The 27,793-nt window shown below is 34.1% G+C and overlaps 2 protein-coding genes across 2 annotated transcripts; both read left to right on the top strand.

Annotated features, from left to right (window-relative positions):
- The first annotated feature begins 17,566 nt into the window (after positions 1-17,566).
- Positions 17,567-25,004, top strand: LOC113766402. The gene is made up of 6 exons (XM_027310597.1): positions 17,567-17,637; positions 20,245-20,354; positions 20,451-20,513; positions 20,595-21,458; positions 21,546-21,983; positions 22,192-25,004. The coding sequence occupies exons 1-6, from the start codon at positions 17,567-17,569 to the stop codon at positions 25,002-25,004; spliced, it is 4,359 nt and encodes a 1,452-aa protein (XP_027166398.1).
- Positions 25,005-25,158: 154 nt separating this feature from the next.
- On the top strand, positions 25,159-27,793 carry LOC113766401 (replication protein A 70 kDa DNA-binding subunit B-like). The gene is made up of 9 exons (XM_027310596.1): positions 25,159-25,305; positions 25,403-25,683; positions 26,039-26,163; positions 26,412-26,563; positions 26,663-26,820; positions 26,909-27,029; positions 27,143-27,316; positions 27,401-27,576; positions 27,700-27,793. Exons 1-9 carry the CDS (start codon positions 25,159-25,161, stop codon positions 27,791-27,793), a joined length of 1,428 nt encoding a protein of 475 aa, XP_027166397.1.

Below are 27,793 nucleotides of genomic sequence, written 5' to 3'. Positions count from 1 at the left end.
GCTTTTTGGTGGTGGGAATTACAAGTAGAACTCGCATTTTATAGGCGGATTATGGGATTCACAGGAATAATGTTGCAATAATTTCGTCTAATAGTCTGACAAGAACCTGTTAGAAAAATAAACAATGAAATCAACTCAGAAAAAAGGATCCAAAGGCAGCTGACATCAGTTTCCTTTTCTTGACTGACAGGTGTTGGGCCTGTGCAATAATAAAAACCTGCTCAACTAAAGTTAATTTTTGTAGTAGTGGTAAGCAGGATCGAATCCACGGAGACTGGGTATAAGTGTTTCTTTTCAAATTCACAGTAATCAGGGGGTGTTTTTACGTAGAAGGTGACAATCAAATAAATGCAAATAAAATTCAAGAAACTACTAAAAATTAAATAACAATTTACTAAAGTCAAATGAATGATAACTAACGAGCTAGCCAAGAAATAACTTCAGCAATGGTTCACCTAATTGATAATCGAAACAAAGGCAATTCCAAGTATTTACTAATAAATAGGTTACAACTGCCAAACAAGCGATGACAGTCAACCCCTCCTTACTGTATCTATGACTAAGGTACGCTCGTTAATCACTGTTCTAATTGAAAAATAATCCTAGGTACGCCCGTAAAATTTAATTCCCCAATTGCCTTACGTATTAGAGGGGTCCTATTCTAACAAAATAACGCACTACCTGGATTATTTTAGGTTAGCTCGCGTATCTCCCTGACACAAATCTAATCATGTCAGTTGTCACTATTTTGAGACAATTAAACAATTACGGATTTAACGTCCCAATTGACAATAGATTATCAAATTAACTAATTATCCGGATCCAAGACAATCAATTAATTGAATAATCACAAACATTGAAACCAGGGAATATGCGAATACCAATAAATAAAAGAAAGAGATAAAATTAAATCGATCTGACAATTTTAGACGATCCAAACCATCCGTTGTTCTTTGACTAGAGGAGGGGATTTAGTTCATATTTGATGAACAAAACCCACAGGAAATTGTAAAGGAAACCGCGGCCATTGTCCCTTGAAATCGGGGAAATTCAATTCGTAGTAATCAAGAAGAAAGACAAGCTACAGGAAGGAATTCAATGTTTCCACTTGGTCTTTACATACGCATAAGAGAAACCACAAGAAGATGAAATGGAAAAAGTCCAAAACTAAACTAAGCTAGAGGTCCTACTATCTGAAGAAAGAAAGCTACTCCAGAAAAGTCAAAAGAAAAAACAAATGTGCTATATTTGCAGTGCAGTTAGTCTGTCAAACATCTTAAAAAAGAATTACGACACATAATTAAAAATATACACATTTGTTTGGGTACTAAGCTTTTAAATTATATTTTGTCACTTTTGGTTTTGTTTCCAATATTACTTGCATATCTTGTTATCGAAGTGAGCAGATACCTTTTGATTTCATTTTCAGGAAGCTAATTTGATTTAATGAACAAGTCTGAATGGATTAAATCGGCATGAGACAACTAATAAAAAGAGACCCTGCATTGTTGATTGGTATAGCAATGATCAATTTAGCAAGGCTGATTGGCTGGCCATGTCAATTTCTGCTTATGAAGTTAAACTGCACATTTGAGGAATAGAAAGTTTATGAAGTTGAATATTTGTTGGCTTGAGCTTTGAGTAGTTCAGCAGCTTTTTTTTTTTTTTCCTCAATCTTCAATGATTTCAAGCGCAGGTCACGAGGCTAAAATAAATCACGTAGCTATAATTTCCGTGATAAACTTAATAAAGTCAACAAACAATGTCCTATCAAAATGAGCGTATTGAGAAAAATATATATGTAAAAAAATGAATTAAAAAAAACATAGAGATCAACTGAAAAACACATTAAATTTGACAAATTTCAATTAACCTTTGTCACAGCCATCTACAGCCTATCTCAACTTCATTTGAATGAGTTAGAACTCATCCGAATTGGTAGATAGCATCTCCCAGAAATTGACTGTCTACTATTAATTCAACATAAACAAAATTTAATGCAATGATGAACTAATATCCAGTTCCTCTCAATTAGTCATAATTCATCATATTATGCGAGTAAATCAACATGGGATTTCCCAATCACGTTACATGCGTTTGCCAGAATGCGAGTAGCCATGCAAAGGACGGATGATGATGATGATTATTACTATTATTATTATGGGGTGCACGGTTATAGTCAGGTATACCCTAGTTAGTTTTGAGGCAGATTGTGACCCAGTGAGGGAAGATATCCACTCAAAACCATTTTGTCTCCTCAAGTTAAGTTAATGAAGTTAGTGTATATCAAGAGTTAATTTGTGAATTGTAAATCATCAAAGAGTTAATTCGGGAAGTAATGAAATTATTCCCTGAAATTAATTGGGTAGCTAAGCAGCCCGTGCTCTACTTTCACATGCATAGCTTGCCCTCAAATTCCTCACAAACTTACTTGGTTCAAAGCATTTGGCATTTCCCCATGGGGCTGTTCATGGAGCAGCGAGCTAGCGTATTACCCAATGACAATTTGACGGCTAATCTTATTATGATTATTCATTTGGTATTAATTGTCTACAGGTATGAAAAACAGGTAAAAATTATACTGTAAAACTCCAAAAAAATATTTTAAAAAAAATTATAAAGCTCCACTTGTTAAATAGTACAATACGCGCTTAGCTTAAACTAGCACTTCATGATGTTATCCCATTCTTTGCGTTTGCAGAAATGTTAGAGATGGTGTTGTGCATCTCATTATGCATTAGGTTAGAAAGATGATGATAGACTTGTCCTTGCACCTTAAACGTATAAATGTCACTCTTACTGGATACAAGATGCTTATTTGACGTTACTTCAAGTAATGTGAAGGAGAAAATAGCTATGTTTTCAGAATCGGACCGGATATCGACTCGATCGAGGTCAGAGGTCAGGGTTTAATAGATTCAATCGGATTTGATCAAGATTGAACTGGATGACGTCATAAATAAAAATTATTTAAAAATTAAATATTATATGTAAAATACCTAATAACATGTTAATATTAATAAAAGTATATTCATATATATTTGATATTTCAAATATATTTAACAAAAAAATACAAAGAAATTAGAACAATCAAGTAGCAATTTGTATTTTTTAATGAGCATTAACAAGTTTAGAATTAAAATTATGAATTTATTTGAAAAATAATACCAAACTTTAGGACAATATTTATAAAGTTTGAAACATTTGAGATATATTAATAATTTTTAACAATCTGAAGGTCAAAACATAATATTAAAAATATTTTGACCTTTCAAAAAAAAAGAGAGTGAATTGGTGCCAAGTTTGGCGGATAAAAAGAAAGTCTATGAGTTAAATGGAGAAGTCAAGGGCTAATTGCTTAGATTATAGGTAAAAAAAAGAAACATCTGCCAAATGCACCTCTGATACAGGCTTGTTCTTATTCTATACGTGCCGTGCTGATTCAACACGGCTTCAAAATTAAAATTCGCACGAGTAAAAAAAGTCAGTGCATTCAACGTTGTGTCATTGTGTCAGTCAGAACCGTGCTGTGTCATTGTGTCAGTCAGAACCGTGCACAGTCAGCACGGCTCCGACTGACACAAACCCGCAGCCAAGCTTTTGTGTCAGTTCGAGCCGTGCATAGTCAGCACGGCTCGGACTGACACAAAGCTGACATAATTGTAGAATGTTGCTTTTTTGCAGACTTTATTTCTATGCCTAGTCATTGCTGAAATTGTCTATCAAGAACCGAACTTTGAAGGCATCTTTTGCTTGATTGCAGCTGTGCAAAACCCAAGGTTCTTCCTTTGTTCGTTGCTTATAAGGATTTAGCTGTGAGCCCATAATTTTTTTTCCTCGGTTAAAGCAGGATAAGTGCAGAAACTGCTTCAATCAGCTCAGGTTTGTATCTTTGGCTGGATTTGGACTGACCCTTTTGGTTTTTTGTTTTTCATCTTTAGATAGAGGAAGAGGCCTAATGGAGACAGAAAATGGAGATGGCGAATCCCGGTTGGAAGAATATGAAGTAATGGAGCAGATTGGCAGAGGAGCTTTTGGAGCAGCATTTCTTACAAATTAAGTTATCAATTTATACCGTTCTTTGTACCTATCATTAGTTTTAAATATTTACTTATAATATTCAATAAGCCTAATTATCAATTTTTTTCCATTGATACTCTATATCGCAAAATTACATATTATTTAATAATTAAATAATAAGAATATAACAATTTGAACTAAGTACTATAAAAGTTAATATTAAAACTTAATCCAAAAATTTTGAACCCCTAACATTTTTTTATATATAAATTTAAAATTTTATTTTATAAAGATAAAAAAAGAGGCTAAAATTTATCATAAATTGGTAATGCTAAAAAATGAGCAAGTTAACAAACTATGAGAAAATAAAATAATAAGATAAACCAACAAATAATAATAATAAAAAAATAAAAGCAGTTAACATCATGACAAAATGAAAAATCTGAAAAAAAAATGGGTGGGAAAAGAGAATTTTAAATGGATTAACTGGGTTTGATGGGTTATCCAATAATATCCATTTAATAAATGTGTATTATTGGGTAACCCATTGATACTCATATACAAAAATTTAAGATACCATACCTATCTATTCATGGGCGGGTATAAGTAAATTTAGTTAATTAGGTTGGTTTGTCACCTATAGTTCACAGTGGTTCTGGCTTTTTCTTTACTATAATATTTTCTTGAAATTTTGTAATTGAGAAGGCAAAAGGAGCCTTTTTTGCTGATAATTTTAGTAATAATATGCATCTTGAAGTAATGTTGAAAATTGAGAAGTGAAACTAATATATGATGCCTGTTTTCTGTTGGCTTGAAATGAAATTCTTTGGTGGTGTTATTGTTATTTATTTTCACGAAATAGTGCACAAGAATATGACCCCCTGCCCCTGCTCATCCGGCTCAGACTTCACATGGCCTTGTCGGCCTTCGTAACTGTCAGGCGCCTGACGGTTTTTTTTCAACTGCTTGTTGGCACCGTGCCCAGTCAGCACGGCTGCCGACAGGCAATTAAAAAGTCACGCCCATTCTGACTTTTTCAAAAAAAAAAAAAAATTTCTTCCATGCGACCGTGCTGACTCAACACGGCATCTATAAATTGAGACACACACCATGTCGGAGGTGCATTTGGCGGATTTTTTTTTTTTTTTTATCTATAATCTAAGAAATTAGCCAGAAAGTCCTATTAAATATTTAATAATTTCTTTACCTTTTATTTTTATTTTTTCATAAAAGATCAAGTGTAGGATTTATTTTCTCCTATCCACTGGTAACTCTTTGATCCCAACTGTAGATGGCTAGCAAGTGGTAAAACTTTACAAGGTGTGAACAAAGGTTGAAAAGACTATAAAAAGTGTGTACTGAAGTACCAAGGAATAGAATAAAATAATTCATCGTCATGACATGCGTTTAAATATAAGAAATTTGTACAAAGGAAAAAGGTTGGGAATTTTGTTTGCCTATATCATTACTAGTTCTTTAGCTCGAAACGAATACAAAAATATAGAGTGGGTGGTCAGGATTGAATGAAAATCACTGTTGGATGCTGAACAAGAACATCAGGAAACAGTTTGGATTTTTTCGTACGACTACCAACAACCGCGTCTAACGGCTTTGCTTTTATTCTAATAATATAAAATAAAACACATTCCGCTAATTCGTATAGGGTTAATTCCACTTTTCACCTTTTACCAATGCTCAGATTATTACTTTGATTCCTAAACTTTAAAATGCGACATTTTAGTCTTTCGAATAAAAATTTTGTCCCACTTAGGTAAAATTAATGATGAAAATGAGACAGATTTTATATTTAAGTGAGACAAATATCATTCTTTAGGGATTAAAGTGGAATAGATTTTATAATTTAGGAATTAAAATAGGATAGATTTTGTACATTAAAGGACCAAAGTGAGACACATATTATACTTTAAGAAAGTAATTTAAAGTTTAGCGATTAAAGAAGGAATTCGGGAATAATTGAGCGGTGTAAAGTGAAATTAATCCTTGAAATATGTAAGAATTCTGATATTATGGTTTCTATGGCGGGTGAGGAATTTGTCCCGGTTCGAGGGTCGCAAGTTTTCTGTTTCGCAGGTCCGTGCTTTTATCATACAAAAGGTAAGAATGCTAGTTAGAGCCCATTTTTCGGGTATTATGGTGCCTTGGCAATGGGAGGAACTTCTTCAGGCTCTGTCTGGGGTTCGGAGGGTTTTAACTGCAACGATTGTCAGGTGGGCTTTCCCTCCGACGGGCTGCTACAAGTTAAACACTGATGGGTGTGCCACGGTGCGTGGTAGTGGGGGTGGGAGGGGTGATTAGGGATTCGTGTGGGAGGTTTATTGTAGCTTTTGCGGATTCATTTGGCGGGTTGGACTCTTTGCAGGCGGAAGCTCGTGCTCTCCTTTTGGGGCTGCAACTGGGCCGCCAAGTAAGGGTCCCTCAGCTAATTGTTGAATCTGACTGTCTGGCTCTGATTAAGTGTTTAAGGAAGGAATGGGGAGTTCCCGCAGGGATTCGGCCTATTGTTCGTGCTATTTGGATGGGTGAGTCAAGTTCTCACTGCTTCTTTCATTGCTACCGGGAAGGGAATACAGTGGCGGATTCGCTAGCAGCATATGGGGCCTTGTCAGGCGCTCAAGTTATTTTCACTAAGCGCTCTCAGTTACTGACTTGTACTAGAGGACTTTTGGCTTTGGATATGCAGAATTTTTGTAACTTTCGATTTTCTTTTAGGGGTTAGGGCATCTGCTCGAACCTCGGTTTTGTTCTCAGTTTATGATTAATAAAATATTAATTTTAAAAAAAAAATCCTTGAAATATGTAGAATAGAAAAACTGATACTATTTAATTTTTGGTTGAAATAAAATGACAAAAGTGGGCAGTGTTGGAGACCAAAAAGATTACGTATTCGTGCCGGTTCCGTATTGAAAAGAAGAATTACTCAGCAGCTTCTTAATCAACTAGTGCTGGATTCTGTGATGTATTACTCAACTAAGTATTGAACATTTATCATAGTTAATAAACAAAGGATGATATTCGATTTCTGGAATATGGACTTGGAAAGGATTTTTTTTTTTTTTTTTTTTTACTTTGGAGAAAGGGATTGCTTCCTTAGTACTACTCCTACTGGGTCTTGACTCTTTGAGCTTGATTTACAGCTTTTGACGATTTACTTTACATCTTTTAATGTAGTCCACAACATTTACTCAATTATTGCTAGATATTAGACGGTATACAGGTAAACGGATGCATTCCACACAGCTCCATTTTTTGCCTCACATTTCAATTTACCAACACGATAGACCCCAAATGTTTCTTGCATTAACTATTTAAAGTTTTATCCTTCAAAATAAAAAACTATTTAAAGTTTAAGGGATATTTGGTAAGTAGGTTTTATGCTACGAGTTTCAAATTCAATCTCATTTGGATTGCTATTTTCTAGAAAAAATTTGATGTATGTGAAGTAAAAAAGTAATTGAAAAATATGATCACTAAAAACGTAACAATTTTTTTGAAAAAATTTGCAATCCAAACATGTAAATCTAAATAAATATGATACGTTTATTCTTTGGATTTTGTAATTACTTATTTTTTAAATAGGGATTTAATGTTTACTTATTTATTTGTCTCGTATCTTAAATTAAGAGTAAGAAAGCCATTTTCATTTTATACTCTGCATTCCGCTTTTCTTTCAGTTTTTGGGCATCCTTTGCTGCTAATGTGGCGGTGGGGACAAAGTATGAAAACATGAAATTTCCAAGCGAACACGTATCGAAAAGACAATAGGGAAAACAGTCCAATATAGTGGTGCCTTTGCACATTTCCAAAAGACAATAAAAATGGATGGGGTGTTTTTCAAAAATTAGCTTTTTAAATATAATAAAAATATTTTAAAAGGTTATCTAAAACTTAATTTATATTTTTTCAAAAATTAAAAAAAATATTTTAAAATATATTCTAGAAATTCTTCTATCATATATATATATATATATATATAATAAAGTCGTATTCTCATACTTATCCCTTTATATTTTCTCTTTCCTACATGGCTTAACGAGACGGCAAGTAATTTCCTACGTGGCTTGCTCCTTTTTTGTTTGGATATATATATCAATTCTTATTTCCTATAAAAATCATATATATATATATATATATAATAAAGTCGTATTCTCATACTTATCCTTTCATATTTTCTCTTTCCTACATGGCTTAACGAGACGGCAAGTAGTTTTCTAATAGGATTTTTAATAAATTTTATTATAGGATTCTTAATAAACGAAACAAAGTTTTGTACCCATTCTTAATAAATGATTAGTAAACATATAGTAGTTGCCAAGTATAATTAGTAAACATATTTATTACTCGGCTATACTACATGGTTTGTTAACGAGACATGGTCATCTTACATGTTAATTCTTAATATTATAGGATTCTTATTTCCTACCCAAAGTTACATACTTTAAGCAACTTAAATTAAGATAAACATAGTTTTAATGTTCTTATCAATATCTCTTTGTATTCTTATCAATTCTTATTTCCTATGTCTATACTACATATAGCCTCTAATATATTGATTTCAAGTATCAAATTCATGGTTAGGTATTTCCACTGCAAGCGGTTGGCATATTAAAGTATCGATTTTGGGTTTTCACTCCTCTTGATTATCAGGTACATCTTCATTCAATACATATTTTTTTTTAAAAAAAAAGCATGTTGATATTCAATTGTAAGAGTTTAGTAACATATCCTGAATTTTATTTATTTATTTTTGTTTTATTTTCTATTTGTTTTGTATGAAAACATAGGATTTAAACAAAGTACTTTCATCGTTATTTTTGTAAGATTTTTGCTAACATGTTTGTTAATTAATTTTTGTGATCGTATGCTAAGATGTTTGTTAATTTGCCTTTAGAAAAAACAACCAAAAACAAAAGGTACTGGAAAGTAATGCGATATAAATACAAGAGACATAAATATCTCTATTAGATATATCTACAAATTCATTAGTTAATTAAAAGATTTTGATCGTTTACTTAATTAATCCACTGGAGAATGGTTTCACAAGGTTTTTTAAAAAGTACTGATGCAGTCATTTATTTCTCCTCAACTCCTTGAGAAAGAATAGACTTACGGATGGAGGATTTATGCCCATAACAGTACAAGCGAATGTGACTTAAAAACGTATACATCCTAGATCATGCAATTTTTGATGTATGCTTTATGCCCTCACTCCAAGGCCCAAATAAAATTGCCCATGGTGCAGTCTGTATATGAAAAACTTAAAAAATGGATACACCGGTTTTTGTCTTCGACAGAACGCTGAAAGCTCCAAGCCAAGGCTAAGGGAAAAATGTTTAGTAACATATCTTAAATTTTATTTTTTTTGTTTTATTTTCTGTTTGCTTTGTATTAAGACATAGGATTTAAACAGCATGAAAAAGAAAGCAATATATTAAAACAATACGGGTATCATGCACGTATCTTCCAATCTATGAAAATAAAATTATTAATGATATCATCTGTAAAATATAAAGTTTCAATTTAAGTTAATATTCGTTATCATTTATTCATATCTATTAATATAAACATATTGTTAATGATACAAGAAAGATTTGTTTAAATTATTATTAATACAAAAGTGATATTAAGAAAAAATATAAATAAAAAATTTTGAATTTTGAATTTCAAATTCCAAATTCCTCATTTCGGATTGAATTGTGTTACTGCTTGGAAGGCAGAATATTATTGAAAGACTCAACAGTTATAGAAACATATAAGCAAAGGCCACAAGGAAAATGGGCATAATGGTCATATTGAGAGATAAGTCTGTGGTCCTGCAAGGCAGTGATTATGAAAGCAGTGCAAAGCTTATGAACAAAAGTTTTGGCGCTTTCAACTTTTTGCAGAGACCCTCGACTTTTTCGCGGGCCTTTGCAGACTCCTTCAGGATTCTGACCTCTGTTTTGCCTGTGGCTCCCCCCCCTCCACGGGACATTATATGCTAAACTATTTTATTTATACAAATTAGGACATGTAAAACGAATATTACTTCTAAATTTAGATTTTTATTTTTGTTGATGTAATTACATGTTTACAATAATTAAGTTTCTACCATATATTAAAATGCAATCAAATATCAAATATATGTGTATATATGTGTGTATGAATGTGTGCGCATCAAATTCATAGTTAGGTATTTTGAGTGCAATTGGTTGGCAAATTTTGCATCGATTTTGGGTTTCCACTCCTCTTGATTATCAGGTACATCTTCTTTCAATACATATTTTTTTTAAAGGCATGTTAATCTTCAATTGTAAGCGTTTAGTAACATGCATCAAATTTTGTTTTTTTTGTTTTATTTTCTGTTTGTTTTGTATGAAGACAAAGGAATTGATTTGACATGCACGTTTTGCGTGGATTGCTATTTTTTTTTTCAAAAAGTATGTATGTTTTCGGTAAATATTTTTTAATCAAATTTTCACCTCATATATATAAATTTTCATGGGTTTTGTTGTCCAGAATTTTTGTAATCAAATTGTTTTCAATGAGTCAAAAGATTCTTTTTAAAAAAAATATATATGTTCATCTTCAGATGTAAGAATTTTATGGAGGTAAATGCTATTGTCGATTATGTCCCATGTTGTTCTTAAATTTTTAATAATCAATTGATGAAGATATTTCTTCACGAAATTTGTGTCTTTAGCTATTATTACTGTTAGTTACTTTAGTTGAATTTTTTTTGCTATGTCTGACACTGCTGTTAAATATTTATATTATAAGCATTTGGTGTAAACCTCTTGAGTGATCATGAACTCAAAGGGAAAATTTTATTTTGGTTCCTTTTGCGAAATGTATGTATGCTGGTGTTCAAGGGTCAACGCAACAAAGATTTTCAAGGGCATAATATATAGTCAACTAACTCTACAAATACAATTTACTATAAAATTATTACCCACTTTAATACATCAAATACCATAATAGAGTGGCTAATTAAATGTACAATATTTTATTTTAGCTCAAATTAACATTATTGTATCATTGCACATTTATATTTACACTTAATTTATTTAATGGTATTTATGTAGGAATCATGAATCAATCACGAGTTTTTAAAATTTCATTCAAGACGCTATTGAATGAAATATTGGATTCATACAATATACCATTACCAGAGTGGACCTACGAGAATAATGGCAACAAGGCATGGAAAGCATATCTTGAAATAGTAAATCCTTCGGATCATGAACTAAAATTATACTTTCATAGTTTTGGATACAAAGAGAAAGATGAAGCAGAAGAACAGGGAGCCCAACATGCAATACACTACTTGCAAACGCTGCTCGAATTTAAAGTTGAAGACGTGAACTACAAAGCAATGTACCATTTTCAAATGTATTACAATGATGCAGCGAAAGCAAAATATGAGCTGTCACAAGAGAATGAAGACTTAAAGGAACTTTATAAGGAGTTACTTAAGGAGAACAAAATTTTGAAGAAACGTCTTTACGAAATTGAAAATAGTGATGCTGAGTCTGTGGTTATGAACTAAGATAATAGCAGGAACTTTATGTTGGATTTTTTAAATCGATAGTTTGAGTGTCTTTAGTGATTGTTTTAGTAAAGATGGATGTAATTCCCATGAGGGACTAAATATTCTCTATTTGCATTTTATTGGAATGATTGACTTTGTACTTAATTTGAAAGTTTCACTTTATAACATGTTTGTGTGTTCTAACATTTGTTAGTCTAAATAAAATGCATTTGTTAATCAAAGAAAAATAATCTAACAAAACGTATTTGTTTATTTAAGAACAACTTTTACATAGCATTTCTATAATTTTGTTTTTTCTCAACGTCTTATCAAGTTATGATAAATGTTTTTATCAACAGCAACTCGGTGAATCCTTCTCGGTTTGAAGATTACAAAAATAAAAAACAGACAGCAACCCAGTAAGTTATGCTTACTTTTTTCATCAAATAATTTATTATTATATGCTAAATTATTTTAATTATTTATTAATATTTTTTATTATATGCTAAATTATTTTAATTATTTATTAATATTTTTTATTATATGCTAAATTATTTTACTTATACAAATTAGGACATGTAAAATGAATATTACTTCTAAATTGAGATTCTTATTTTTGTCGATGTAATTATATGTTTACAAATATCAAATGTTTCTACCATATATTTGAATGCAATCAAATATCAAATATATGTATATATATGTGTGAATGAATATGTGCGCATCTGTGTATATATATATTTACTATAACATAAACAACAAAGTTAGTCTAAATATATGTGCACTATTAATCATAATAATTAGGATAAATTGATATTTACATATTTTGATAATTCTCCTAATAAAATTATTGATTATTGCTCTAGATAAACTACACTTGTATTTTATTTTTATCAGTGGATTCGATTGAGCTGGCTAGATATCGTAGGAGCATACGACGAGCCGTAATGTTAGAACGTAGAAATCAACGTAACCACCTGGCTGTTCGTCATACCCAAATATCCCCATTGAGCAGACTTCACCCAAATGTAGATCGTGCTAGACGTCTTAGAAGATTATATCCAAGTCTAATAATGTCACCATTTACCAATGAGTACAACCTGCCTATTGTTTCACATAATAATTTTTTTGAAACTATGAGTGGATCGAAAAGTATTCAACAGCAGCCCTATCGCCACGTGATTTCACGAACTGTTGTTTCTGAAGATGGTCAGATGGAGACTTCAATAACCACGTTATTAGACTCACCTTACAACCAAACCCATATCCCCCATAATCACTACATACCTACTCAAGTTACAGGAAGTCAATATAATCGAGTCGAAATCGTGGCGGGTGCAGCCATAAATTCACATTCCTCAATTCTAGGGCAATCATATGATACTCAAATCGAAATTCAGAATGACATAGATTCTCATATGGTTGTTGGTCAAAATTGGTCATTCGAATCAACGAATACCAATATTTGATAGGGTGCGATTTTGTCATTTATTTTATTATTAATTTTTTCTATTACCTGACCTGATTTGAATTAATTATTAGATTCTACTCACTTTTCGTAATTTATATTTATTTCAGGGAGTAGAACAAAAATATCACAATCAGGGCCAATTTGATAATTATCAAGAAAGAGTTCAAGTAACAGGCATTTAGGAACATTTTTGGAATATCAAACCACAACCCTTCTTGGTAATTGGCCCGAAGACAGCATTAAAAAGAGGAGGCCGAAGTCTTCTTTTTGGCTCTCGAATCTTCTTCCTCTCCGGAGGGGGAGCCGCCGCACAGCACAGAGAGAGCTTTAGACTTTTCTTCATTCTTTTAGTCCTGAGTAATAGATTGTATCTTCTTGGTACGTAGGACTACTTAGCTTAGTTCCTTTGACTTTTCTTCTTCATATATTAGTGGGGCTCTTGGTAGTTTGTTCCCTCACATGTCAGAGCCTTTTGAAGAATTGAATCGTACACTGTAGTTTCTCATTTTTCTTTCATTCATTCGGCCAAATTGAATTCGCACGAGCAAGGACAAAGGGCGCAGTTGCCGTTTCGATTTTGTGTGAATTTTGTTCATTAATTATGAACTAATCTCCCCACTCTAGCCAAGGGACAATTGATGCTTTGAGTCACCTAAAATTGTGAGATCGATTTAATTTTATTTTTTCCTTTATTTATTGATATTTGCATATTCCTTGATTGCAGTGCTTATGATTGTTTAATTAATTGATTGTCTTGGATCCGGATAATTGGTTAATTTGATAATCTATTGTCAATTGGGACGTTAAATCCGTAATTGTTTAATTGTCTCAAAATAGTGATAACTGGCATGATTGGATTTGTGTCAGGGGAATACGTGGGCTAATCTAAAATAACCCTGGTAGTGCGTTATTTGGTTAGAATAGGGCTCCTCTAATACGTAAGGCAATTGGGGAATTAAATTCTATGGGCGTACCTAGGATTATTTCTCAATTAGAGCAGTGATTAACGGGCGTACCTTGATCACTGACACAGTAAGGAGGAGTTGACTGCCATCGATTGTTTGGTAGTTATAACCTATTTATTGATAAATAATTGGAATTGCCTTTGCTTATCGATGATCAATTAGGTGAACCATTGCTGAAGTCATTCCTTGGCTAGATCCTTAATTATCACTCATTTGATTTTAGTAATTTGTTATTTAATTTTAGTAGTTTCTTAGATTTTATTTGAATTTATTTAAATTGTCACCCCTGAGATAAAAACATCCCCCTTTGTCACTGTGAATTTAAAAAGAAACAATTACTCCCAATCCCTGTGGATTCGACCCTGCTTACCACTATTTACAGAAATTACTTTTAGTTTGAGCAGGTATTTATTATTGCACAAGCTTCGACAACATGTCAATTTTTGGCGCCGTTACCGGGGACTGGTGCCAGATTAAATTGTTTCTTTTTTAGTTTATCTTGTTTTCATTTTTTTTTATTTATTTTTCTCTTATTTTTTTTATTATTATTATTTTTTTTATGGCTGCTAACATTCCATATTTTGATGATAGACTGGACTTTGTTCCTGAATGGAGTTATGAGACTCGTATATTTTGATGATAGACTGGACTTTGTTCCTGAATGGAGTTATGAGACTCATATTTTCCCTAATAATCAATGGGCTGTTGCAAATTGTGGAACTTATTTTGACTCAGGTTATTCAACTGACACATGCCCCGCATTTCAAGATAATCTAAGTGCTCCAATTGATACTTTTGGAGATTTTTCACCCCAATATCAAACGCAGTATGACCCTTATTCAAACGGGTATGATCAAGAATGGTGGGATAATTCCAATTTTTATTATGCGACCGAGCCAATGGATTTTCAACAGCAAGAGTCTCAACAATCATCCTCCGTGTCAGGTATGTCTCTTGAAGAAACGATGGGATTACTAATTGCTAATACAAATCAATTTCATCAGGAGACACAAGCGAGCCTAAATCGATTTCATCAGGAGACACAAGCGAGCCGTCGCGACCTGGCGGATCAAATGCATCAATTGACATCCAGGATAGAGCGATTAGCTTCTCACCTTGACGAATTGCCCTCACAAACCAATATCAATCTTGAAGGAGATGAGAATGCAATTATCCGGCCAAATGACATGGAACTGCAAGAGTTTCAAGGAAACAGATTTAAAGATGCAGTTGAAAAGGAAGTTGAAGTGTAAAAAATGAGACTCCAGGATCAACTCATTCAAGCGAATGAATCCAGTGAACAATCTCCAAATGCGGTGACATCCCCTCCACTCCTTCATCACTATTCTCCTGACTCTTACTCTTCAATTTCTGTTAATGAAATTGACTTTATTATACCAGACAGTTTTGAATTTCATGACAGGAATAAATTAAGAGTGGCGATGGCGAGATATCTTGAACCAATAAATGCAAGTGAGGGAGGAATGAATGGAGAATGCAAATTATCATCGACTCATTTGGCGCCATTCACTAGTCCATGGAAGCCCGTAACTCGTATGCTCAAGGATTATTCTATTTACGAGGGTTATCAGGACTATATAGAGGATGAAGCATTAAGACGAGCCACACGATTTTATCCTCCATGAACAAAACATGATAATGTCTAGTCAGAGACATTAAAGAGAGGCGCTCATTGGGAGGCAACCCAATTGTTTCTTTTAATTATTTGTTTGATTTCGTGTGATAGTTTAAATATGTTTTCCTTGAGTTTGATTGATTTTGGGTGTTAATTTTCGTTTTTGCTGATTTGTAGGTGACCTTCAGTCATGACGCACCCGCGTGGTGATGTGCATGAAGCTCACGATCAGAAACTTCTGGGAGCTCTCTTGCTCTCTTGACGTGCCCGCGTCACGTTCGCGGGAAAGGTAAGGATTCAAAAAAAAAATCACACAAAAACTCTTTCTTATCAACGTAGCTTTAGTGTCAGATATTAAAAAATAAAAAAAAATTTCAAGTAAGTAACAAGGAAAAAAAAAAGAAAAAGAAAAAGGGGAGTCTTTCCCTGAAAACAAACAAAAAAAATCTCAAATGAAAAAAAAAACAAAAAAGCAAAAGAACAAAAAAAAAAAAAAGCTTTTTTTTTTTTCTTTTTTTTCTTTTCTTTCTTTTTCTTTCTTTCTTCTCCCCTGTTTCCCTTTTCTTTTACTCTACGCACGCCACCGAGCACCGCTCGGCCGAAGCGCACGCAACAGCTTCCCCTCGCTGCTGCTACCCACGGTGCCGCCATCCCCCTTCGCCGTCCGCGCTCCCAGTTCCGCCACGCGACGCAGGCCACGGACAGGGCCCGCACGCCACTTCGCGCAGGCCCAGCTCATCTAAGCTCCGCCGCCCGAGGCTCCACCTTCGACCGCTGCTGTTCACGACACCAAATGCCGCACCTCCTCCCTCTTCGCCGCGCGCCGCCCCACTGCCCCACGCCGCTGCTCTGGACGCACCTCCCTTGCTCTGGACGCACCTCCTTTGCTCTGCCCACAGCTCCACCGTGAGCTACTGCCGCCACCTCTGCCCAGCTCCTCTCCACCGCACGCCAACCTCAAGCTGTACCCAACCTCGCTGCCAGCCACTCCTCCTCGCGCCTCCACCACCGTAGCTTCTACCAGCAAGAGAGCTGTTGCCCCTTTTGTTAACCACCACTAGCTCCACTTGCTTCGCCTATTGACCAGTGGAGGTATTTATCACTCAGTCTTCAACTATGGCAGTGTTAGTATTATTTTGGTTTACCGGTGACTTGGTTTTGGTTGTGTGTGGTTTATCTTTCATTATTCGCTACACCAGTGGTACTGGTGGAGTAACTGGACCGTAATTTGGTACCCTAGTTTGGTTGGCTGCGTTCTTATTGTCCAATATCTATGCTGTCTTCATTTAAAATTGCTGATTTTGAGTTAAAACTTTAACTGGCCAACTGGAGCCATTTGTTGAGAATTTGGGTGAGCTGAAATATTGCACTTGTTTGTTAAATTGGGAGGCTTCTATACCCTTTACATTGCTTATTCCAGTTCAGTGCATCTAGTTGAAATGCGGGGTTCAGTATTAGATTTGACTGGGAATCCTGTGGATACATTGCTTGTTGTCCGAATTGAGCTATATTATTTGGGGGATCTCACTAGTGTGGGTTAGCCGTTGAACTTGTTTCATCCACTGTTTGGGTATTTTGGCTCCACTGGGTCACTTCTACTCTTTTGGCTGACTGTTAGAGGCTGGGCACTTGGAATTACTCTACTACTGTCGAATTTATGAGTTATTATTGATTGCATTGTTCTTTCTTGGGGCTGTTTGATTGGGTTGTGCATTCCATTTTCCGCCAGTGGTACTGGTTGGAGTGTTTTCACTTCAATTTGATGCTTCTTTTGGATTGGTTAACATTGTGCGGTTAATTGTCAAATATGGACCATTTGTTGGGATTCTGGTTGACCTTTGTCTACTTTTACCTGTAAATTTGGGAGCCGTTGTTGACCATATTTGAGCTTGGGTGCCCGTGTTTGCTTTTGCATTCGACTATTGAGTTGGGGAACACCAGTGACTATGGATTTGCATTTGTTGGTTTTGTTGGATATTCTGTCTTTTGTTATTTGGGGTGATAATTGGCGACAATGGTGAGTGGCGCCACTTACAAGCACAGGTTCACAACGTAGAGGAGCGGATGACAAACATCACCCGCCAAGTGGCAAGGATGTCTCAGAACCTGGCCTCGTACCGTCACCACGTTGGTTTCCCTCCGCAGCTGCCGAATACCCTTAGCCACTTGGGAGGGAAGTTTCGTTGTCCTCTTCGCTTTAATTATTTTATTTCCTCCATTGAGGACAATGTAGGATCTAGGTGTGGGGGGAGGGATAGCTGTGCCAGTTTTTAGTTTTCAGATGTCCTTCTTTTATTTCTAGTTTGTCATTTGTCTAGTCTTCGTTTACTTTTTTTTTTTTAATGAATACCCAAGTTTGATGTTGGATTGTTGTCTCTAATTCTACTTTTGCCAAGATTTACTAATAAAAGGGTATCAAGTTAATGTGGTTGAATCCAAAAACATCTCTTTGGTGAATATCGATGACTGTTTTACTCTTATAATTTTTGGTTAACTTTCCTAGGCATAGGGAATGATTATTGACATTTTCATGTGAATTGGTCCGGTTATTAACTTTAGTCCTTCATGTTTGAAAATGAGGCTAGCTGATGCGAGTTTTCTTTTGGTTCTTGTGTTATATTGAGTTTTTGTGATTTTTAGCTATGAATAAACTTGACTGTACTCCGCTATTAGTTACTACTGAGAAACCGGGGATCTGCACCTAAAAGTGTTGATTCTCGCGTCAAAAGGTAGTAATTCCTATGAGTACGTGGTCACGTGGCGATAGAAGCTGAGTAACCAGGCTCCTTCATCTGGCCAATGTTGGAGTTCGCGTCAAAAGGCTCTAATGGCTAGCGACTAAGTCTTTTGTTACTATTGAAAAAAAAAAGAATCAAAAAAAAAAAATAGGGAAAAAAATGTGAAAAAAGTGAAGGTTGTGTTAATGTGTAATAAAAGTCAGCTTGCCGAATTATAGATTTAATGTTGAGATTTTGGTTAATAGTTGGACCATTTGCTGATAAATGTTATGCGTTATTCCTTTTTCTTAGATTAGTTAACCTGAAATTAGAGAAGTTTGTGGTTTAGAAGCTAACCGGAGTGATGTTTCTTGGATTTGACCATTGATGCTTGATTATTATTTTTTTTGGTATCTTGGCAATTTTGTAGATAGAGCAGTAGCCACTATCAAATATTGGTGTTTGTTCGTTATTCTCATGCTTGAGGACAAGCATGGTTTAGGCGTGGGGGGAATTGATAGGGTGCAATTTTGTCATTTATTTTATTATTAATTTTTCCTATTACCTGACCTGATGTGAATTAATTATTAGATTCTACTCACTTTTCGTAATTTATATTTATTTCAGGGAGTAGAACAAAAATATCACAATCAGGGCCAATTTGACAATTATCAAGAAAGAGTTCAAGTAGCAGGCATCTAGGGACATTTTTGGAATATCAAACCACAACCCTTCTTGGTAATTGGCCCGAAGACAGCATTAAAAAGAGGAGGCCGAAGTCTTCTTTTTGGCTCTCGAATCTTCTTCCTCTCCGGAGAGGGAGCCGCCGCACAGCACAGAGAGAGCTTTAGACTTTTCTTCATTCTTTTAGTCCTGAGTAATAGATTGTATCTTCTTGGTACGTAGGACTACTTAGCTTAGTTCCTTTGACTTTTCTTCTTCATATATTAGTGGGGCTCTTGGTAGTTTGTTCCCTCACATGTCAGAGCCTTTTGAAGAATTGAATCGTACACTGTAGTTTCTCATTTTTCTTTCATTCATTCGGCCAAATTGAATTCGCACAAGCAAGGACAAAGGCCGCAGTTGCCGTTTCGATTTTGTGTGAATTTTGTTCATTAATTATGAACTAATCTCCCCACTCTAGCCAAGGGACAACGGATGCTTTGAGTCACCTAAAATTGTGAGATCGATTTAATTTTATCTTTTCCTTTATTTATTGGTATTCGCATATTCCTTGATTGCAGTGCTTATGATTGTTTAATTAATTGATTGTCTTGGATCCGGATAATTGGTTAATTTGATAATCTATTGTCAATTGGGACGTTAAATCCGTAATTGTTTAATTGTCTCAAAATAGTGATAACTGGCATGATTGGATTTGTGTCAGGGGAATACGTGGGCTAATCTAAAATAACCCTGGTAGTGCGTTATTTGGTTAGAATATGGCTCCTCTAATACGTAAGGCAATTGGAGAATTAAATTCTATGGGCGTACCTAGGATTATTTCTCAATTAGAGCAGTGATTAACGGCCGTACCTTGATCACTGACACAGTAAGGAGGAGTTGACTGCCATCGATTGTTTGGTAGTTATAACCTATTTATTGATAAATAATTGGAATTGCCTTTGCTTATCGATGATCAATTAGGTGAACCATTGCTGAAGTCATTCCTTGGCTAGATCCTTAATTATCACTCATTTGATTTTAGTAATTTGTTATTTAATTTTAGTAGTTTCTTAGATTTTATTTGAATTTATTTAAATTGTCACCCCTGAGATAAAAACATCCCCCTTTGTCACTGTGAATTTAAAAAGAAACAATTACTCCCAGTCCCTGTGGATTCGACCCTGCTTACCACTATTTACAGAAATTACTTTTAGTTTGAGCAGGTATTTATTATTGCACAGGTTTCGACAACCTGTCAATATTTTATGTGGGGAACGAGTTCAACATGCTTCATCATCTTTGCAAGAGGAATTAGATATGAATCAGTTCGCTAATTCAGACACTTTATTAGGTATGTGATTTCTCTTACAATTACGACAATAATACTTTTCTTATAGTTTTATGATTTTATCTATTCAAGCACTATTTTTTGAATATATTCATGCAGATTCAGAAATGGATACTTCATGCAATAATGTACCTAATTATGAACGAAGAGACATTCCTAAACGTAAGTTTTTGTGATTTAAATGTAAGAGTCATTTAGTTTTTTGGTTTCGTGATGACAAATGTAATCTTTTATAATTCATAGGTACATTTTTTGAACGTTGGGATTTTGGATTTCCTTCGCATACATGTCCTTATTGTGGAGCAATTTTATGGTATGAAGAGAGAACCATAAAATCTCAACATGTTGCTTCTCCAAGATTTTCAATCTGTTGTCAAGAAGGGCAAGTTCAATTGCCTCTACTTATCGAACCACCACAATTTCTGAAGCAATTATTGGAATATAATGGAAGACGTCAAGCTAAACATTTTCGAGAGAATATCAGAGCTTTTAACATGATGTATGCATTCACATCGATGGGTGGTTGTATTGACAACACCATAAATGATGGACGTGGCCCGTACGTTTTTCGAATCAATGGGCAAAATCATCATAAAATAGGGTCTCTTATACCTCCTGATGGTCGTCTTGGAACTTTCGCACAGTTTTATGTTCATGACACACAAAATGAGGTCAGGAATAGGATGCATCCATTTAGTACAGTAAACAGAAATTGTGATTTGGATCCTGAAATTGTCAATGGATTGAAAGAGATGTTGGACGAGTATAATCCACTTGCAAAGGCATTTCGAATGGCAAGGGACAGGTTTCAGGAATCCAATTACATGTCAGTTCGTTTGAGATTGATTGGTACTCGATCTCGAGATGGAAGACAATACAACTTACCAACATCATCAGAAGTAGCTGCACTTATAGTCGGTGATGGAGAGCAGGCAAGGGGAAATCGAGATATTATTGTTGAGGAAAAAACTATGGGGTTAAAAAGAATCACTGAATTGCATCCAAGTTTTATGGCGATGCAATATCCAATCATATTTCCTTATGGTGAAGATGGTTTTAGGGTGAACATACCAAGAAATGTGTCTCCAAATCCAAGAAAGAGTAACGGTAAAAGAAAGTTTATCAGCATGCGGTAATTCTATGCTTTCAGAATACAAAATAGACTCAATGAAGCGAAAACATTGGTCAGTGCAGGTAATTTATTTCAGCAGTATATTGTTGATGCTTTTGCTGCAATTGAGGAAAATAATTTGAATTGGATTTGTGCCAATCAGCAAAAGATTAGAGCAGAATTATACAAAGGTTTGCAAGATAATGTGGTACGAGGTGATACGACACCTGCATCAGCAGGAAAAAGGTTGGTTTTGCCTTCAACTTTTACCGGTGGACCAAGATATATGGTTCAAAATTATCAAGATGCAATAGCAATATGCAGATTCATGGGTCCTCCTGATCTTTTTATTACTTTCACATGCAATTCTAATTGGCCAGAAATCAGCAAGGGTATAAGTTTGATCCCTGATCAGAAAGTTGTGGATCGACCTGATATCGTTGCACGTGTTTTTCACATAAAATTAGATCAATTGATGAATGATTTAACACATGGACAGCATTTTGGCAAGGTGATGGCAGGTATCAAACTAACAAAATATTTTATTTATTTTTTCAAAAATATTTAATTTATATCAAATTCTCATTTAATTTCATATACTTATACTTTGTACAGCATTATATACAATTGAGTTTCAAAAGAGAGGGTTGCCCCATGCGCATAATCTGTTATTCTTACATCCAGATGATAAGTGCACTACACCAAGAGATGTTGATTGAATCATTTCAGCCGAATTGCTAGATAAGAATACTGATCCAATAGCTTATGAAGCAGTTTTACAATTTATGTCACACGGACCATGTGGACCAGCTAATACAAGGTCACCGTGTATGGAAAATGGAAAGTGCAGTAAACATTATCCCAAATATTTTCAGACTGAAACAATAATTGATGAAAACGATTTTCCAGTATACAGGAGAAGGGACAATGGACGAGAAGGTATTAAAGCTGGTGTGAAAATTGATAATCGATGGATCATTCCTCATACTGTTGATTTGGTTGTCAAATATTGGGGACATGTTTGTGTTGAATTGTGCAATCAGGGCAGGTCTATAAAATATTTATTCAAATATGTGAATAAAGGATATGATAGAGCCACTTTTGTCATTGAGGAAAATGATGCAACTGATGGACAGAGTGGAACACGAGTTGTTCGTGAAGTGGATGAGATAAAAAGATATCTAGATTGCCAATATATATCAGCATCAGAGGCTTGCTGGAGAATTTTTTATTTTGACATCCAATATCGGAGTATTGCCGTTCAAAGATTAAATTTTCATCTTCCAAATGAACAGCCTGTGCTATTTGGTGATAATGATCCTTTGGATGAAGTATTAAATAGAGCAGAAGAACATAGTACAATGTTCATTGAATGGATGAAAACGAACTCCACAGATACATCTGCTCAACAGTTGACTTATGCAGATTTTCCTACACAATGGACATGGAAAAAGAAGTTGAGAAAATGGGTTAAACGGAAGTTTGGTCGATCAATAGGTAGAATTTTTTATGCTCATCCTTCAACTGGAGAAAGATTCTACTTACGCATGTTATTGAACATTGTCAAAGGTCCAAGGTCATTTGAGGAGATTAGGACAGTTAACGGAGTCGTGCATCCAACGTTTAAAGCGGCATGTCAAGCGTTGAGATTATTGGGTAGTGATGAAGAATGGCATAATGCTATAAGAGAAGCAGCAAATTGGCAAACAGGTCAGCAATTACGTGAATTATTTGTGACCATGTTATTATTTTCTGAGGTATCTAATCCATTAGATTTATGGGAGAAAAATTGGGAGTTTCTTTCTGATGACATATCCTATCGACAACGTTGTATACTTGGAGATAATTTTATATCTTTCAGTGATTCCCAAATAAAGAATTATGCACTTTATGAAGTTGAAAAAATTCTCAATCGAAATAGTAGAAGTTTGAAAGAATTTCCTGGAATTCCATTCCCTGATATGCTATTGGATAATGATAATCGAAATCGGTTTATTATTGAGGAATTGAATTATAATAGGGAAATTCTTGCACAAGAACACTTTCAACTACAAAGTGGGTTGAATGAGCAACAACTACAAGTGTATAATGCAGTCATTCATGCTGTTGATTATGGTCTCGGTGGTCTCTTTTTTGTTTATGGTAGTGGAGGAACAGGAAAGACTTATTTGTGGAGAACTATAATTGCTCGATTACGTTCACAAGGAAAAATAGTTTTGGTGGTAGCATCTTCTGGTATAGCTTCTCTATTGTTGCCTGGTGGAAGGACAGCTCATTCGAGATTTAAAATTCCTATAATTATAGATGGTGATTCTACTTGCGCAATATCACAGGGATCACAATTGGCTGAGTTAATTTGTAAAGCATCATTGATTATTTGGGATGAAGCTATAATGTTACATCGAAATATTTTTGAAGCGGTTGACAGAACATTCAGGGATATCTTACGCTTTCATGATCCTGACTCTGAGCACAAAGTTTTTGGTGGCAAAACTATGTTACTTGATGGTGATTTCAGGCAAATTCTTCCTGTCGTACCCAAAAGGGGTAGAACTGAAATTGTTGCTTCATCAATTAATCGATCTTCTTTGCTTTGGGGTCATTGTCATTTATATCTATTATCTTTGAATATGCGTATACGAGCTAATGACATGCATTCAGATTCTGTTGAAAGTTTAGAAGAATTCAGCAAATGGATTTTAGATTTGGGTGAAGGAAAATTATCAGCTATTTCCTTTGATGATGAAGACGAATCTACTTGGATAGAGATTCCTAATAATCTACTCATTCCTCAGGATACTGACTGCATACACCGCATCATTGATAGTACGTATCCTGATCTATTGGCTAATTATAATAATGCTTCATATCTTCGCAATAGAGCTATTCTTGCCCCGACCAATGATGTTGTTGATGAAGTAAATTCTGTTATTCTATCATCCATTCTTGGCCAATCTAGGATATACTTAAGTGCTGATAGAATCTGTCCCACCTCTGATTGCGGACTTGAGCAAGCTTCTTTATACCCGGTTGAGTTTTTGAATACACTTAAATTCTCTGGAATTCCAAATCATTCAATTGAGTTAAAGGTTGGAATTCCAATTATTCTGCTACGCAATATGAATCAGAGTCGGGGTCTGTGCAATGGTACACGGTTGATAATTACAAATCTGGGAGATAACATCATAGAAGCTGAAATGATTACAGGGTCAAGTATAGGGACAAGATTTTTCATTCACAGGATTGACATGACTCCTACGGATTCAAAATGGCCTTTTGTGATGATTCGACGTCAGTTTCCTATTAAGGTTTGTTTTGCTATGATAATAAATAAGAGTCAAGGCCAAACTTTTGATAACGTTGGAGTGTACTTGACAAAACCTGTATTTAGTCACGGCCAATTATACGTTGCTGCTTCTCGAGTAACCTCCCGTCAAGGATTGAAGTTTTTGATCAAGGATGATCGAAATCCGGAAAATCGTCGTACAAGAAATATTGTTTATCGAGACATATATGATAATTTACGCATTGGTATAGGTTAAATTCTAAAGCTTGATTTATAATTCATGCGTATGCAATTTTGTTTGTTTTTATTTATGCGCTTATTAATCATATATTGAAGTATTTAGTTTAGATACCTATATGCAATTATTTTATAAGTTGGTGAATTTTGGTAGCAGACACAAGTTCGTTACAATGAATTCAAGCCACAAGCTCTTGAATCAGTTGACTGTGGGATTTGATTCGAAGAAAATCAAGGTTAGAGTGACGCGCATGTGGGATGCCATTAACACAAATACTGGTGATGTGTTTGCTCTTGAAATGGTACTACTCGATGAAAATGTAAGTACCATCATTCATCCACCTATGACTGATTTGAGTTAAATTTGTTTATTTCATGACAATTTTTTCGTAATCTGTGATGTTTGAATTGTTTTAGGATAATCATATGGTGGCTATTGTACCAAAAAATTTGGTACAAAGGTTTCGACCACAACTACTTGAGGGGGATGTCTATATTTTGGAGAAATTTAGAGTGACACCAAGAAAACAATCTTGGAATGTTGTGCACAATGAGCATAATATTTATTTCACTTATACAACTCTGGTGAAAAAGCTTGATGGTCGAATGAGTTCAATAAAATTTCACAAATTTGAATTCATCGATTTCAATGACCTCTCTTCACGATGTCAAGTTTTTACATTCTTATCAGGTATGACGTAATAAGTTAATAGGGTAAATACTACTTTTATAAATACTACTTTTAGTTTTATTCATTTGAAAGTAGTGATTCCTAAATAATTATATGTGTTATACTTATTTATTTATGTGTAATATAGATGTGGTGGGAAGACTTTCTAAAGTGGGACCGATCTATGAAGTTTCGAAGAGTAATGGAACTGTAAAAAAATGAGATATTGCAATTAGCAATAAAAGGTATTTGCTGCTTTTTTTTTTAATTTAGTCTGCTAAATAAATTAGTTATAATATGAAGATTAGCTCATATTCTTATTTGAACAATTATTTTTGAGTAATTTCTATTCAAGTATTAATTTTGAGTGCTTTATATTGAAGTGGTGAAAGCATTAATGTCACATTATGGGGAACAACATCGAATCAGTTCAATGATGAGAATATTTTGGTGTCTGATCAACCATTAGTGTTGGTGATCTCTTCAGTGACAGTTAAACAATTCAGAGGTAATGATATAAACATCAGTGAAACTCTCATAGTAAACATATTGTTATTTCTTTTCATTAGCATTCTTAATGGAGCTCAAGATTTGATGCTTACTCAAGTTCATACTATCTGTCATCAACAACTGCCACACGAGTATATATGAATCTAAATATTTCTGAAGTTGCAGATTATTTGAATTGGTAAAGCTATATATCTTTATTAAATGTTTATTTAATATTTTCATATATATTGTATATAAGTAATTAAGATAAAATTGTTATTAGCATTGATATCACTGCTCCTCAAACTATTGAGGTTTTACATCCTCCAAAAACGCGAGAAGCTATACAGCAACTAATGTTCAAGAATCGAAAATTTTTATCAGAGATATATCAGATAATGGCCGGTGTTCAAACAGAGGTACAATTAAAGTTACAAGTTACAATTATAGCACATTAGTTTTCACAATTAAAAATATTAATTATTTAAATTGACTGCTTAAATTGGTCATTTCTCTAGGAATTGGTTTACACTTCCAAAGTGACAATTCTGAAAGTTGATTTCAATAGTCAACTGCACTACAAAGCATATCCAAAATGTCAGAGAAAAGTGACATTAGAAGGATCTAATTTTGTGTGCAATGCTTGCAATCAAAATGTGGAGTATCTTAAATTGAGGTATGTTGTAGGTGTTAACATTTTTTATCATTTTAATTGCTACAATATCTACATAAATATAACTTTTAGAATATGTGTTTTTATACAGGTATATGTTAAAAGTCTTGGCAAGTGATGCAACCGGTAGTGCTTGGTTTGTTATATTTGATCAAGAGGCTGAAAGAATAATAGAACACAAACTTTCTTTTGTTCTTGAAGAATTTAACAAGGTAAACTTATATCTAATTTTTGAGAAGTTTTTAATAATAGTAGACAATCCGACACTTATCTTAGCCGTTGAATAGTATAACAAAAAAAAATCTATTATGCATTTCATTTTTAGGAAGGATTTAGCAATGAAATCGTGTCATCAATTATAAATAAGATCACATGGAAACCTTTTGTGTTCCAAATCAAGTTGAACAATTACAATTTGGAACAAGGTAGTAATAGATTTACAGTGACTAGATGGTTCCACTGTGATTTCGAGAGGGAAACAAATTTCATGCTTTCACAGGTAATGTGCAATAAATTTATCTTATATTTCACATATTATATCTCACATAATATTTTGCCTTTAATTTTGATAAATCATTATCAGATTGGTGGAACCAACAACCAATACCAACCTGAAGTATTTTCTTCCCAGATCCCAATTAGTACACCAGATGATTCTAATCAAGAGCATTTCAATACACTTCATATGAATAATTCATCAGAGGGTTCAACAAAAATCACAGAAGAAGGGAATCCTCATAAAAAGATTTGCATGAGAAGGTAGATTTAATATACTATTTTACTTTCTTAAATTATAATTTTTACGTATTATTATACATAACTTTGAATGCGATAAATCATTTATTTTTTTATACTTAGTTATCCTGTTTTCCTATCATGCAGTGATAATGAAAAATCAATAAATGCTGATTTGCACGAACAAATCGAGGAGAATGTTCAAACAGAAGAAAAATCAAAACAAGTTCCTGAAGAATAG

Source organism: Coffea eugenioides, chromosome 3, assembly GCF_003713205.1.
Source record: "Coffea eugenioides isolate CCC68of chromosome 3, Ceug_1.0, whole genome shotgun sequence".
Taxonomy (NCBI): Eukaryota; Viridiplantae; Streptophyta; class Magnoliopsida; order Gentianales; family Rubiaceae; genus Coffea; species Coffea eugenioides.
This window is presented reverse-complemented; position numbering and strand designations above follow the sequence as displayed.